This window comes from Diachasma alloeum, unplaced genomic scaffold (assembly GCF_001412515.2).
Source record: "Diachasma alloeum isolate Michigan unplaced genomic scaffold, Dall2.0 Dall_scaffold_00195, whole genome shotgun sequence".
NCBI lineage: Eukaryota > Metazoa > Arthropoda > Insecta > Hymenoptera > Braconidae > Diachasma > Diachasma alloeum.
In genome coordinates this window covers 2,246,893-2,259,774 of record NW_021680360.1, presented here as the reverse complement: position 1 = coordinate 2,259,774, position 12,882 = coordinate 2,246,893, and the positions used below count along the sequence as shown (strand labels likewise).

General features: G+C 38.2%; 1 protein-coding gene across 3 annotated transcripts in view; it reads right to left on the bottom strand.

Moving 5' to 3' along the window:
• LOC107048630 (filaggrin) overlaps positions 1 to 12,882 on the bottom strand; it is a 65,880-nt gene continuing 52,998 nt past the window's right edge. For 2 of the 3 annotated variants that reach the window (XM_029126822.1, XM_015271894.1), the window contains 4 exons: positions 6,555 to 6,788; positions 2,347 to 5,470; positions 1,119 to 1,173; positions 299 to 1,050 (listed from right to left, as the gene is read on the bottom strand). In XM_029126822.1, the coding sequence (XP_028982655.1) occupies positions 1,022 to 1,050; positions 1,119 to 1,173; positions 2,347 to 5,470; positions 6,555 to 6,788 (3,442 nt within the window). In that variant the 3' untranslated portion in view covers positions 299 to 1,021. Of the gene's footprint in view, positions 226 to 298; positions 1,051 to 1,118; positions 1,174 to 2,346; positions 5,471 to 6,554; positions 6,789 to 12,882 lie in introns of those variants that run through there. The other variant, XR_001461691.2, reaches the window with a different exon arrangement.

The following is a 12,882-nucleotide window of genomic DNA, read 5'->3' as shown; positions in this document are numbered from 1 at the left end:
ATTGCAAAGCAGAAATTGCTTTTTTATTTTTATTCAATATTTTTATGCCGTTTTATTCAGGATTTTTAGTTCGAAAAAATACTTTGTATCCTCATGAAATCTGAACGAATTGCCTGAACCTACAGTTCACTTGTCACGAGAGCCTTGATGATATGCGTTTCAACTATCATGTATGAATCCCTACTGATGATGATTCACTTTGAGACACTCTGATAGCATTGTAATCTGCAAGTTATGGAGAAAATGGTCGTGAGCTTTTAAGGACAAAAAAATTTTTTTTTTTAACTTTAACTTTTTCAACTTTTAACGTTATTTATTGCAAGAAACATACATTCGTATAAATGGCCGTTGCCCGAGGGCCTTCGGCTCATTTTTTTTTAAGTTAACAGAATTCTCATTGAACTCCAATGAAATTTTTCCATTTAGGGTTCCAATATAAATACAACGAAATTTTTAAGACAAAGCGCTTGACTTTTCTCTTGAATTTTTTCATATATGGAAGCATAAACAATAAATTGCAATGTTAATAAGCATTGCGATGATTTAAAGAATCCAATCGTCCAACGCATTAATAATTAATGACAATAATAATCTATATTAAAATTATTAATTATCAATACCATTAATGAATGATAATATTTATTCTCACTAATAAGCCTTTTGAAATGTTCATTTATAATCAATTGGTGGATTTAAGATGATTTGAGATGATTAACTAATCAGTTAATTAATTAGGTGACAGTTGACAATGATTTTAGAACAGTTATTGATAGTATGAAGGGGTAACTGAGAAGTTCATCAATTTATTTGAGAACAGCTGAAGCTACTTAATTAAGTAATCAGACGATAACAATATTGGAACATCATTTTCTAATTGAGAGGGAAAAACTCAAAATTTTAACAAGTGTACATTCCCACCTGCGTCAGTCCTGTTTTTCCATCTCGAGTGTTTGGAAAACCAACACACTTATGTTAATAATGAGTATCTTTAAGCAATTGGTGACACTCTGTAGACTCTTAGTCATGCAATGCGACCTCGGGATGTGAAACCTTGAAACGAATAATGCATTTTTATTAGCCAGATTTTTTTCATGACTAGATTTACGAGGTGTACTCACTGGAATTCGAGTCAATGTCGGTGTCCAAGAGCTCGCCTGGGCTTTCAGCTGAAGCCTGCAGCAGAATATTCATAAAATATTTTATTCTATATTTATATTAATAGATATTCGTGAGATATTTATGTCTTGCGGGTAAATACAGTCATTCTACACTGACAGAAAAAATTATTTTTATTGAGATGTTTCTTTTTTGGAACAAGTATTATATACTTGAACCAATTTCAAATAAATAAGATCTTACGGTGAATATCAGTTATTTCTTCTTCAGATACATTTACTTGAATCAAATAAAACAGTCCTTGGCGTCAAGTCACATGTATTCACCACAAAAATGGAAAAGTTCTATTTTTTTAGCCTGATGTAATCTCCAGTGGAGAAATTTTCTACTTTCATGAATTGATCAAAAATTCGTACCTAGGGGATGATTACATTGAGGAATGAATTGAATGTTGTTTTCTCGAATGAAGCCGATGTGTAAATTGAGCTTTCCGTACATCACATTGAACGAAATTTGTGATATCCAAGTTTGTGTTGAATTGCCGTAATCCGTGATTCTGTTATTGCAAACTAATGCGATTTTTTTTAGTCAAGAAATATAAATTTCTTTCAACTCAACGACATCTTATTACAATCTCAAAGCTTTTTCCGCGTAACAATATTCATCCTGTTTCGACATGCGAAATGCTCACTTCAATTATAATTTACTTGGAACAGTTTAGTGTTTTATTATTTTTCTGTATTTTCCGTATTTTACTGTTTCTCTAAAAAAATGTGACTCACTTCCATATTATCATTTTTTTATCAAGTCGTTAAAGTTAAAGAATTTTTATGGAAAATTCCACTGGGAATTTTTGTGATAAATAACGGCACGTGCAGAACACAAAAGTTGGCAGTGCACCGAAAAAATAGAAACTCGTTTTGCGACTCAAATAACTAAATAATTTTAATCGTCTATAGATCCGCTGGGGTTACTTATCACCCCACCGCATGTTCTGTTGATTGTAATTTCTACAAAAGTGCATCTCGCGGTATTCTCCCAACACAGTAATTATGTCCAGAGGTTTCTGATACACTATAATTATTGATCCGGTAGAAACCTCAGTTCTACGTCAGATGCAGATCGGGGCACAGATTGTCATGTCATTTGTTATGGGGCCTGTGCATGAAAACACAATAGAGAAGATACTTCAAAGCTCTTTAAAAATCAATTTTTTTTACCAATCCTCACCTGAATCATCGACAACGTTCGTCCCTCCGCCAAATTAACGCATATCTTGTTGACGATCCCTCCACTCCGACTGGGCCCCACAACTTCCCCAAGAGAATATCCACAGGAACTGGAGATGAAGAGTTCCCCCTCCGAATAGCAATCAGCTGTAGAACTCTTCCTTGTCCCATCAGAACTGCCGCAGCTAGACGAGTGTCTCGACGAAGCTGAAGGCATTCCTTCATGACTAATAGAATTCGAGGAGCTTTTCGCCTCTAGGTCCTTTCCAGAACCTTCTCCAGAGATTTTCGATAATTCCCCCTGATAACTATCACCTCCATGCCCTTGAGGACCTTCTTTCTCATCCCTAGATTCTTTCCTTTTTCTATCAAAGTTGCCACAGCTAGACAGAGTTCTCAACAAAGCTGATGGCATTCCTTCATGACTACTAGAACTCCTCGAGGAGCTTTTCTCTCCCAGGTCCTTTCCAGAACCTTCTCCAGAGATTGTAGAGGTTTCCCCTTGATCACCATCACCTCCATCCCCTTGAGGACCTTCTGTCTCACCCCTAGATTCCTTCCTTTTCCTACCAAAGTTGCCACAGCTAGACGAATGTCTCAACAAGACTGAAGGGCGACTAATAGAACTCCTCCAGGAGCGTTTCTCCCCCAGTTCCTTCCCAGGACCTTCTCCAGAGATTTTCGATGGTTCCTCGTGACCACCATTACCTTCATCCCCTTGAGGACCTCCTTTCCCACCCCTAGATTCTTTCCTTCTCCTATCAAAGCTGCCACAGATAGACGAAGGTCTCAACAAAGTTGAAGGCATTCCTTCGTGACCAATAGAACTCCTCGAGGAGCTTTTCTCCTCTAGGTTCCTCCCAGGACCTTCTTTCTCACCCCTAGATTCCTTCCTTCTCACATCAGAGTTGCCACAGCTAGACGAGTGTCTCAGCAAAGCTGAAGGCATTCCTTCGTGACTAATAGAACTTCTCGAGGCGCTTTTCTCCCCCAGGTCCTTCCCAGAACCTTCTCTACAGATTGTCGAGGCTTCCCCCTGATCACCATCACCTCCACCCCCTTCAGGACCTCCTTTCTCACCCCTAGATTCTTTCCTTCTCCTATCAAAGCTGCCACAGATAGACGAAGGTCTCAACAAAGTTGAAGGCATTCCTTCGTGACCAATAGAACTCCTCGAGGAGCTTTTCTCCCCCAGTTCCTTCCCAGGACCTTCTCCAGAGATTTTCGATGGTTCCTCGTGACCACCATCACCTTCATCCCCTTGAGGACCTTCTTTCTTACCCCTAGATTCCTTCCTTCTTCCATTAGAGTTGCCACAGCTAGTCGAAGGTCTCAACAAAGCTGAAGGCATTCCTTCGTGACCAATAGAACTCCTCGAGGAGCTTTTCTCCTCCAGATCCCTCCTAGATCCTTCTCCAGACCTTCTCAATCGTCCCCCCCGACAACCATCATCCCCATCCCCACCTTCATTTCCTCCCAAACCCCGCGACGTACGTTCCCCATCATCACCAGAACCTCCCACAATCTCCGAAGACAGCCTCGAAACATCCTGCGAAGTTCCCTCACGACCGGATGACCCATGCACCTGGTGTTCCTCATTCCCAACGTCTCCAGAGATCTCAACAAAATCCTCGGAACGTCCTCCATCATCCTTATCCTCCGGAAGCCCCCCAAGAGCCTTATTCATTTCGTTATCAATCCCCAATCTCTCAACATTCGTTATTTTCATTTCATGACAAGACCCCCGATTCATCCTCACCGATCTTCCCGACCTCCGATCCCCACAAACCCCCGATTTGTCAGTCGAATACGTCGGGAACAACGACCCAGTCTCGTCCGTTTCACTCGTCGCAGATTCCCCCGAGGATGAAACCTTATCACGAAAGACTTTATCATTTTTATCGTACGATAATTCGTTCCTCGTCATAGGTATGATTTCGTCAATAACATTGGACCCAACGTTATCGGAGTCCGACACAGCTGGAGACGAGACCACTGCCCTTGCACATTGATCCACTCGTGATTTGACAATCGATCTATCAATTTTATTGTTCAAGGGCGTTGAGAACCTCGCGGGATGCAGCGTCTCCGTTGACACTGCGCTGGAGGAGCTGGAGAGCCTGAATCTGGGCTCCAGCAGCACCTCCACTTCGTACTCACTACTCCTTCCCTTAATTAACCCCTCAGCAACCCCAGGACTCTTATTCTCACTCGATCTACTGCACAAGTGGTCTAGGGTCTCCGTTGTTCTTGCTATCGTCTTTAATTTCTCGTCAATTCTGCGGAGCAAGCTCTCGACTTTGACTGTGTCAGGGGCCTTCAAGCTGATCGTCGAAGAGCTTAACGAGTTTTTTATTACTTCAGGGGATGACAGAGAATTTTCACATCCTCCAGGCGTTTTTTTCTCCTCTTTTTGGGAGGCCGAGGGGTTCATCCCGCATAAAAAATCGATGAAAGTGTTGGTTCCAGGTCTTTTCGGTTTATTTTTGTTCGCCGATGCATTGGGAATTTCAGCTCCAACTCCAAGACCTTCACCATCGATCTTTCCCCTACCAAAATCATCGTTGATTGGTTCAGTGTGGTGCACCTCGTTCGATCCATCAATTTTATTTTGGTCGAGGTCGGAGGGACCTGACCTCGACAGTGCATCTCGCTCCTCAAACTTGGAGATTTCCGATGAGTCACGCAGGCTCGTTTGCACGCCAGCATCGATCAAACTCGTGGGCTCATCGATTGTGACGCGTTTGGAGGCTTCGTGGCGCAGCTGGAAGGTGCCTGTGTTGGGTCTCGGGGGCGGGCTGCGCGGGTGGATGTCGAGGGGTGACATTTTCGTGAGGGAGAGGTCGTTCCTTATGTCGATCCGAGGTCCTCTCTGAATTTCAATGCTGGGGGGTGAGTGGGCGCGGTTTAAAGGGGTGGCGGGCGCCCTTGCGGAGGGGGTTTTAGACCTGGGGGAGAGAGGCTTGGAGGGGGTGCCAAAATTCTCGGGGTCGCGGGGCGGGTTCGGGGGGAGGGTGACTTCTAATTTCGTCCGCAACTTTCTACCGTTTGCCTCGTCGAATTTGGCGGACACGAGGGATTTTATTTCCAGCTCTTCCTCGGTTAGGCGCATTATTTGGAAGTCTCTGCGGGGGGGAGAGGGACGATTTATTATTTGTTGTTTATGATTCTATGAGTTTTTTCCATTTTTCCCCCGTTATTTCCGTAGTTTTTCACTAAGATCGACAATTTGATAGATTTTATATCGCGAAGTTGTAAAACGGTACAACTCAATTTTTACTATTTGCTAGTTTTCAGTGAATATCTTGGAATCTAAGGGAGATACCAAAATTTTTGTCATAAAATTTTAAATAATACCAATAATATTTCTCAAAATAGTTTTTCCTTTTGAATGATAGTTTGATTTCTATCACATCTGTACTCGCTGAATATCTCTGAATCCTAGTCATATCACGGTATTTTTAATCAAGGATTTTTATAGCTCTCATTTCGCTGCCCAGAAATCATCTTCTCCTGATTCTCAATCAAATTTTTCATTTTATTATGATTTCTCATCGATTCTATTATTGTTACACGAATATTTTCATGAAAATGTTCCCACAGATTTCTACGGTAAAAAATATAGAAAAATATTATGTCATCATTCTAAAGGTAATGGTTTCCCTTTTGTAAAATAATGATAATAATAATGATAATAATAATAATAATAATAATAATACGGCATTTCGATTCAAAAATTTTTGAAGCTCTGATTTCGCTCCCCAGAAAACATCTTTATAGATATTGTTCTATCTCCCTAACATTCTGAGATTTTCCCCTAAAACTTATCCTGATTTTGAATCAATTTTTTTCATTTTACCATGATTTCTCATCAATTCTATTATTTTTACACGAATATTTTCATGAAAATGTTCTCAATGATCTTCTCCGATGGAAAAAACATATAGAAAAATATTACTGTTATCATTCTGAAGATAATGTTTCCCCTTTTGTAATAAAAATTCAGTTTCTACCTTATCTGTTTTTGGTAAAAAATTCTGAAGCCACGGGAAGTCTCTGTGGACAGAGAGCAGTGTTTTTTTAATGTTTTTTTAATCGTTTACGGATTATTCTTGGGATTTTTAGAAATTTGTCGATAGATATTAAGACTCTCATTTACGCAATAAAATTCTCTCCAGAAAAGTTTCCCATCAACTCAAATAGACATACTCTGAGACGGTTTTGCTGCTAATGGCTCTCCTCCGGGCCTCAGCAATGACCCCTTTGGCCTCCTGGACGAGTCTCTCGGCATTGAGTATAGCTGCCAGAGTATCCGAGCCCGTCGATTCCCTCCTCACCCTCTCCAGGGCCATTCTCGAATGATTTTCCAAATAATCCTGAATACTTTTAACATTCTTCCGAGTATTCACTCCACAATCAGTCTTCCCTCGTTCCATTTTGTCTCTGAAATCACAAACAAGTGGAGAACTGCTCTTGTATTGTATGTAGTGTAGCTATTTTTGCTAATAAATTAGCTATATCATGTATAATTCATTGTTTATTTCGTTTTATTAGATTGAATAAGATTTCTTTTTAACAAATTTTGTCAGATTTTCAACTTAGTTGAATGTTATCGTCATCATTATTCTTATTATCTCTTTCTTCTACGCAACTGATTGTCCTTTTTGCGGTTTTATCTCTCCCCTCAGCACTTCGATAAAATGTTAATAGACAAATTTTATTCATACATACTTGAATGAATTTGAAACATCACATTTGCAGCGATAGCCATATCATTAAGTGTAATTACTGTTAAATTATTATGTTGTCAATTAGTTAATATCACTTTTAAATTTTAATTGTTGAAATAATCATCAATTTAAATAGTCGAATTTTGAATTATTCATTAATCACTAATTGAGTTAGGAATATTGACGATTATTTGGATAATCGGAAATCCGTTATAAGAAATTTACTATTATCTACTTAATAGAAAATTTATAGTTCCATATTTTTTAATATTTAATTCATCATCAATTGGAAATTGAATATTGCAGAATCGGAAGATTGAGGGTCATCCCTGATTTGAAGAAACCATCATAAGGCTCACTATCAGGAAAATTCATGGAAAATTCGGAATTTCCAACAATCAAACAATTTTTTTAAGTCATCATTCAATCAATTCAGAACATTTTTTTCAATTACCGTAGGACAACCGATTTTCGAAAAATTTCGAAAATTAAAATAACTAATCGATGAATTAATTTTTAATTAATGGCCATTGATAGGGCGCAACAATGCCTACATTTGGAAATAAAGGATTCAATTCCATCCATTCATTAGCGTAACAAATGAAAAAAACTTTATTACAAACACGTACACTAAAAATTGCATTTTCGGACTTTTGCACAATAAATCCAACACTTAAATTTGAACGACTACAAAGCCTCCAATCGGAAGCAAAATGAATATTCTCACGTGATTATAGCCCTCCCAACTCCCCACGACAGATAAAGTAACGAAAAAAAATCGTGAAAAGAACGGAAACAAAATATCAGGTCATGATGTCGACAACCCTGTCGCGTGGTTGGCAGTTGCCGGATACTAAACAGTTTCGTATGGCGTGTTACGTCACGCTTGACCCCCGACAGTACCGTGTGTCGTACCACACGCTGGCTATATCGATTCTTAAAGAGGATAGACAGCTGTTACCGCAGCTCTCGAAATCCCATCGAGTCGCGATCAATAACCCTCGCAATTTCCCCCAGCGAGTGATCGATAATTCAGGGATGATCCCCTGCGGAATATCGGGGGAGTCGATTGGCCGAGGTCGTTGAAGGAAAAATAGATGGAGAATGCACGCGAAAATCGATACTCGTCACTTTAACGAGGGCCGCCTACCTCACTGTCAAATTTCTCAACAATTTAAAGGGGACCTCGTGACGTATCTCGAGCTCGTTTCGGTCTTCATTCCCTCGTATGATGTAACTCAATCTCCTCGTCTGGTTAATTTCTCATGAACTCTTAGGAGAATGGGGAATTGTATTTTTAGGAGGTGATGAATGAAAGGGTTTGAATGGTGGATTATGGAAATGATGATTTCTTTTGGGGATTACGTCCGCTTTTTTTGCAATTTTGATTTTTACGGTCGATTCCATTGTTATTCAATCAGTATTTTCGTGATAATGTTTTCCCTCTATCATTCTTATGAGCAATAAATAATACTATGGAAGGTTATTGGTATTACTAGATAGATTGATGGGTGAAGAATAATTTTTTTACTCAAATTCAAAGATATTTGATAAGAACTACTCCTAAAATTGCGTCGTTTCGGTCTTCATCTTCTCGTATGATTTAATTCACTTTTACCGTCTAATTAATTTCTTATGAAGTCTTAGGAGAATGGGGAAATATATTTTTTAAGGAGTTGATGAATGAAAATGTTCAAATAGTGAATTATGGACATGATTTCTTTTTTTTCTAATTTTGATTTTTATGGTCGATTCTATAGCTATTCAATGCGTATTTTCGTGATTATGTTTTTATTATATGATCCCTGCGAGCAATAAATAATACTATGAAAGGTAATTGTTATTATTAAAGAGATTGGTGGATTGAGAATAATTTTTTTGCTTAAGTTCAAAGATGTTTGATAAGAACTACTCCTGAAATTGATTTGTTTCGGTCTTTACTTTCTCGTATGATTTAATTCACTTTCGTCGTCTAGTTAATTTCTCATGAACGCTTAGACGAATGGGGAATTGTATTTTTTAAGGAGTTGATGAATGAAAATGTTCAAATAGTGAATTATGGACATGATTTCTTTTTTTTCTAATTTTGATTTTTATGGTCGATTCTATAGCTATTCAATGCGTATTTTCGTGATTATATTTATATTATATCATCCCTGCGAGCAATAAATAATACTATGAAAGGTAATTGTTATTATTAAAGATATTGATGGATTGAGAATAATTTTTTTGCTTAAGTTCAAAGATGTTTGATGAAAACTACTCCTGAAATTGATTTGTTTCGGTCTTTACTTTCTCGTATGATTTAATTCACTTTCGTCGTCTAGTTAATTTCTCATGAAGTCTTAGGAGAATGGGGAATTGTATTTTTTTAAGGAGTTGATGAATGAAAGTGTGCGCATGGTGGATTATGAAAATGACGATTTCTTTTTGGGGATTAAGTCTGCTTTTTTGAAATTTTTATTTTGATAATCGATTCCATTGTTATTCAATGAGTATTTTCGTGATAATGTTTTTTCTCTATCATCCCCACGAGTAATAAATAACACTATGAAAGGTTATTGTTATTATTAGAAAGATTGACGGATGGGGAATCATTTTTCTGCCTTCAAATGATTTAGGAGTGGAGTGACAGAAGAAAATGCGTCATGGTTTACAATAAGATGCTTATACTTTTCAGTTTTGCCTAAATATCTAAGATTCTAAGGACGCTAGAAGATTTTTTAAGGCCATTTTTTGTAGAGCGAAGGAAGAGCTAAGGAAAGGGTCGAAACGAATATTTCTTCATCTCCCTTACATTCAAAAATATTCCCCAAAAACTGATCCTGAAATCAAGTTGAGTTCAAGTTGTGTCAATTTTTTTCATAATTCCTCATCCATTCTATTATTACCACATGAATATTTCCATATTCCAGGCACGTTCTCCACTATCTCTTTCCACACTAAAAAATAATTATAAATATTATCGGTATCATTTTCAAGATAATGTTGTTTCTCCCTTCCCAAAACAACAGTTTATCTTCATTCAAACGTCCTCATAAAAATATTCTCATCGCACCAATAAATTTTTCCCGATTCTGAATTCGAATCGCCTCCCTCATTCTCACCAAAATAACCCGTTATTTATTCTCAACCTCATCAACCCCTGACCATTTTCATGAAAATCTTCTCCTCCTCCCCCTCCCCACCGCTCCCAAATCCCACCTGATCACCGTCCCCACTGGCGTGGACACAAGGTGAGTTCATCGCCCTCCAAAGTTAAAATGCACCTCGTCGCTGGACAACTGCCAGCCCCTCCCCCCCCCCCCCCCCNCAATGATCCTCACTCATTAATAGGTGAGAGTTCATTATTCCACTGGCCTCCACTCACGGCTATTCCTCCTCTATTCATGACCCCGACTTATCGAAATTTCATGTACACTCCATTGAGAGTGGTTTCATCGCCCGTTTCCCGCCTGCAGGCGATTCAAATTGATTTGTAAAATGTCAGAGGTCGTTTAAATTTTTCATCGGGTTCCCTCGTAGCAGCATCCGCGTGTTTTCAAGTCGTCTGGACCCCAACGGATCAATATTGCCAGCGGGATTCCCCTCCACTCTTTCCCCAGTTGGCCACATCGGGCTGACATTGATTTTTTTACACCTCGTCCCTCCGCCCGCCCCGGGTTACACCGCCGAGAGGAGGTCTATCTTCCACCAATCGATCGTTCGACGTATTCTGGGAATCTGCAGAATGAACTCGTCACACTGCACTGGGAAGACCAGAGTTTTTTGAGAAGTACGTCTTCGCGGAGAGAAATGTTCAGTAAAAATTACGGAACTCACAGTTCGCTCACCGATTGCGGAATTTGCGGAATTTTCGGAAAATTTGAGTGACGAAATCGTAATTTTTCACTGGAGATTCAGGGGAAATTACGGAACGCTCTGGAAAAACTCTGTGACAGCTCCGTAAAATTTTCTGCAGCCACGTTGCGCTCCGGAATTACGGAACAGACACGGAATTTTTATTGAATATTTATCTCCGTGTTTGCAAATTTACAATCAAGAAATTCGTGGCTCGAAAATCATCGAGCGCACAATATCTCGCACTAAAGAAAAAATTCTACGCCAAGAAATTTTATATTTGTTGAAAAGATGAGGGCAGTTGGTTGATGTCAAGAAAATGAGTTCTCAAATCAATTCAAGGGGTTTTTGCATTAAAATAATTTAGAATTGGGGCTAAAGAAGTGTTAAATGAATTAATTCAATTTTACTTGGGTTTGAGAAATAGCTTTCTTGCCATTATGAAGTTGTCCTCGTCTTTGGGATAAGTACAGAATTTCTTGACGAAAGTTTTTTTTTCTTAGTGCAAGACATTTTGCTCTCGTAAATTTCCAAGCCACGAGTTTCTTGATGTAGGTGAAGACGTACTTCCCAAAAAACTTTGCTGTTCTCAGTATGGGAGCAGGAATTTGGACAGGAGAAGTTGAAAACATTGAGGTGTTTTCTTAAATTGCAGGAATTCTCACAAATCCTAGTATTCAAATTTCCCTTATGCTGCCCCGGCGAAGCCGGGCCACACAGCAAGTCAATCAGAATTTGAAATTAAATTGCTCAATTGGAATAAACAATTTGTTTTCAGAAAACCCGAGAATTCCTTCGAATTTTCTAGAAAATCAGAGAATTTTATAGAAAATTCAAGACTTTTTTTTCGAATTGTCTGTAAAACACAAAAAATTTCCTCAAACTTTCAATAAAATATCCTAGAATATCCTTAAACTTTGTGAAAATCTCAGAAATATTCTCGAAAACTCGAGAATATTTTAGAATTTTTCAGAAACTTCTTCGGCGTATGTTAAACTATGCACCGTAGCTATGCATCGTAATAGCTTATAGTCTAAAGCCGATTGGGGACCCTAAACTATGTAATAGTAAAGAAATCATTGAAATCCATTCGATCTTTTTTCTGTGAATCGCGGTCAAAGAATGAGCATCAGATTTATTATATCAAAGATATTTTTATCCTGAAAGAAAGGAATGGTCCTGAGGGTAAGTACATATGCATTTTTCATTATTGACTGATGAAAGAGTTGGATGGAAACAAAAATTGAGTCCTGCGTGAGAAGTTCGAAAAATTTATTCCATGAATTTTTATTAGCTGATTTATGTTTAGTATTGATCAATTTCATCAGGTAGAATGCAATGGGAAACGGGACTCGTTTGAAAATCTGTTGTTTCCTCATTTTTCCCTCAGTCCATTCTGTTGAAAATTTTTGGCTGCACTTTTCAATGCACTTTTTATAAATATATTTATGACATTTTATTTCCACTGAAATTTCAAGGAATTTCCTCATTGAAAATTCAGAATTTCAAGGAAAAATCAATGAGCTGTAAATTTCAGTTCAACTGTTCCCTGAACATTGATAGAGTTCCTGAAAAAAAATAGCTGGGAATTTAAATATTGAGGAATTTTCGTCTTAAATTGTTAAAAAATTTGCAATTTCATGGAGTTTTCAGGGAAATCTGGAATTTCACGACTCTTCCCTCCTAAATGGCTTTCAATGTTACTCGCCTGAAGATTACTATTCGACAATCCATGAAATTTCAAGTTTTTTCCAACAGGACAGAATTATGAGAAAAAAAATCAATGAGCTGTAAATTTCAGTTCAACTGTTCCCTGAAAATTGATAGAGTTCCTGAAAAAAATAGCTGGGAATTTAAATATTGAGGAATTTTCGTCTTAAATTGTTAAAAAATTTGCAATTTCATGGAGTTTTCAGGGAAATCTGGAATTTCACGACTCTTCCCTCCTAAATGGCTTTCAATGTTAC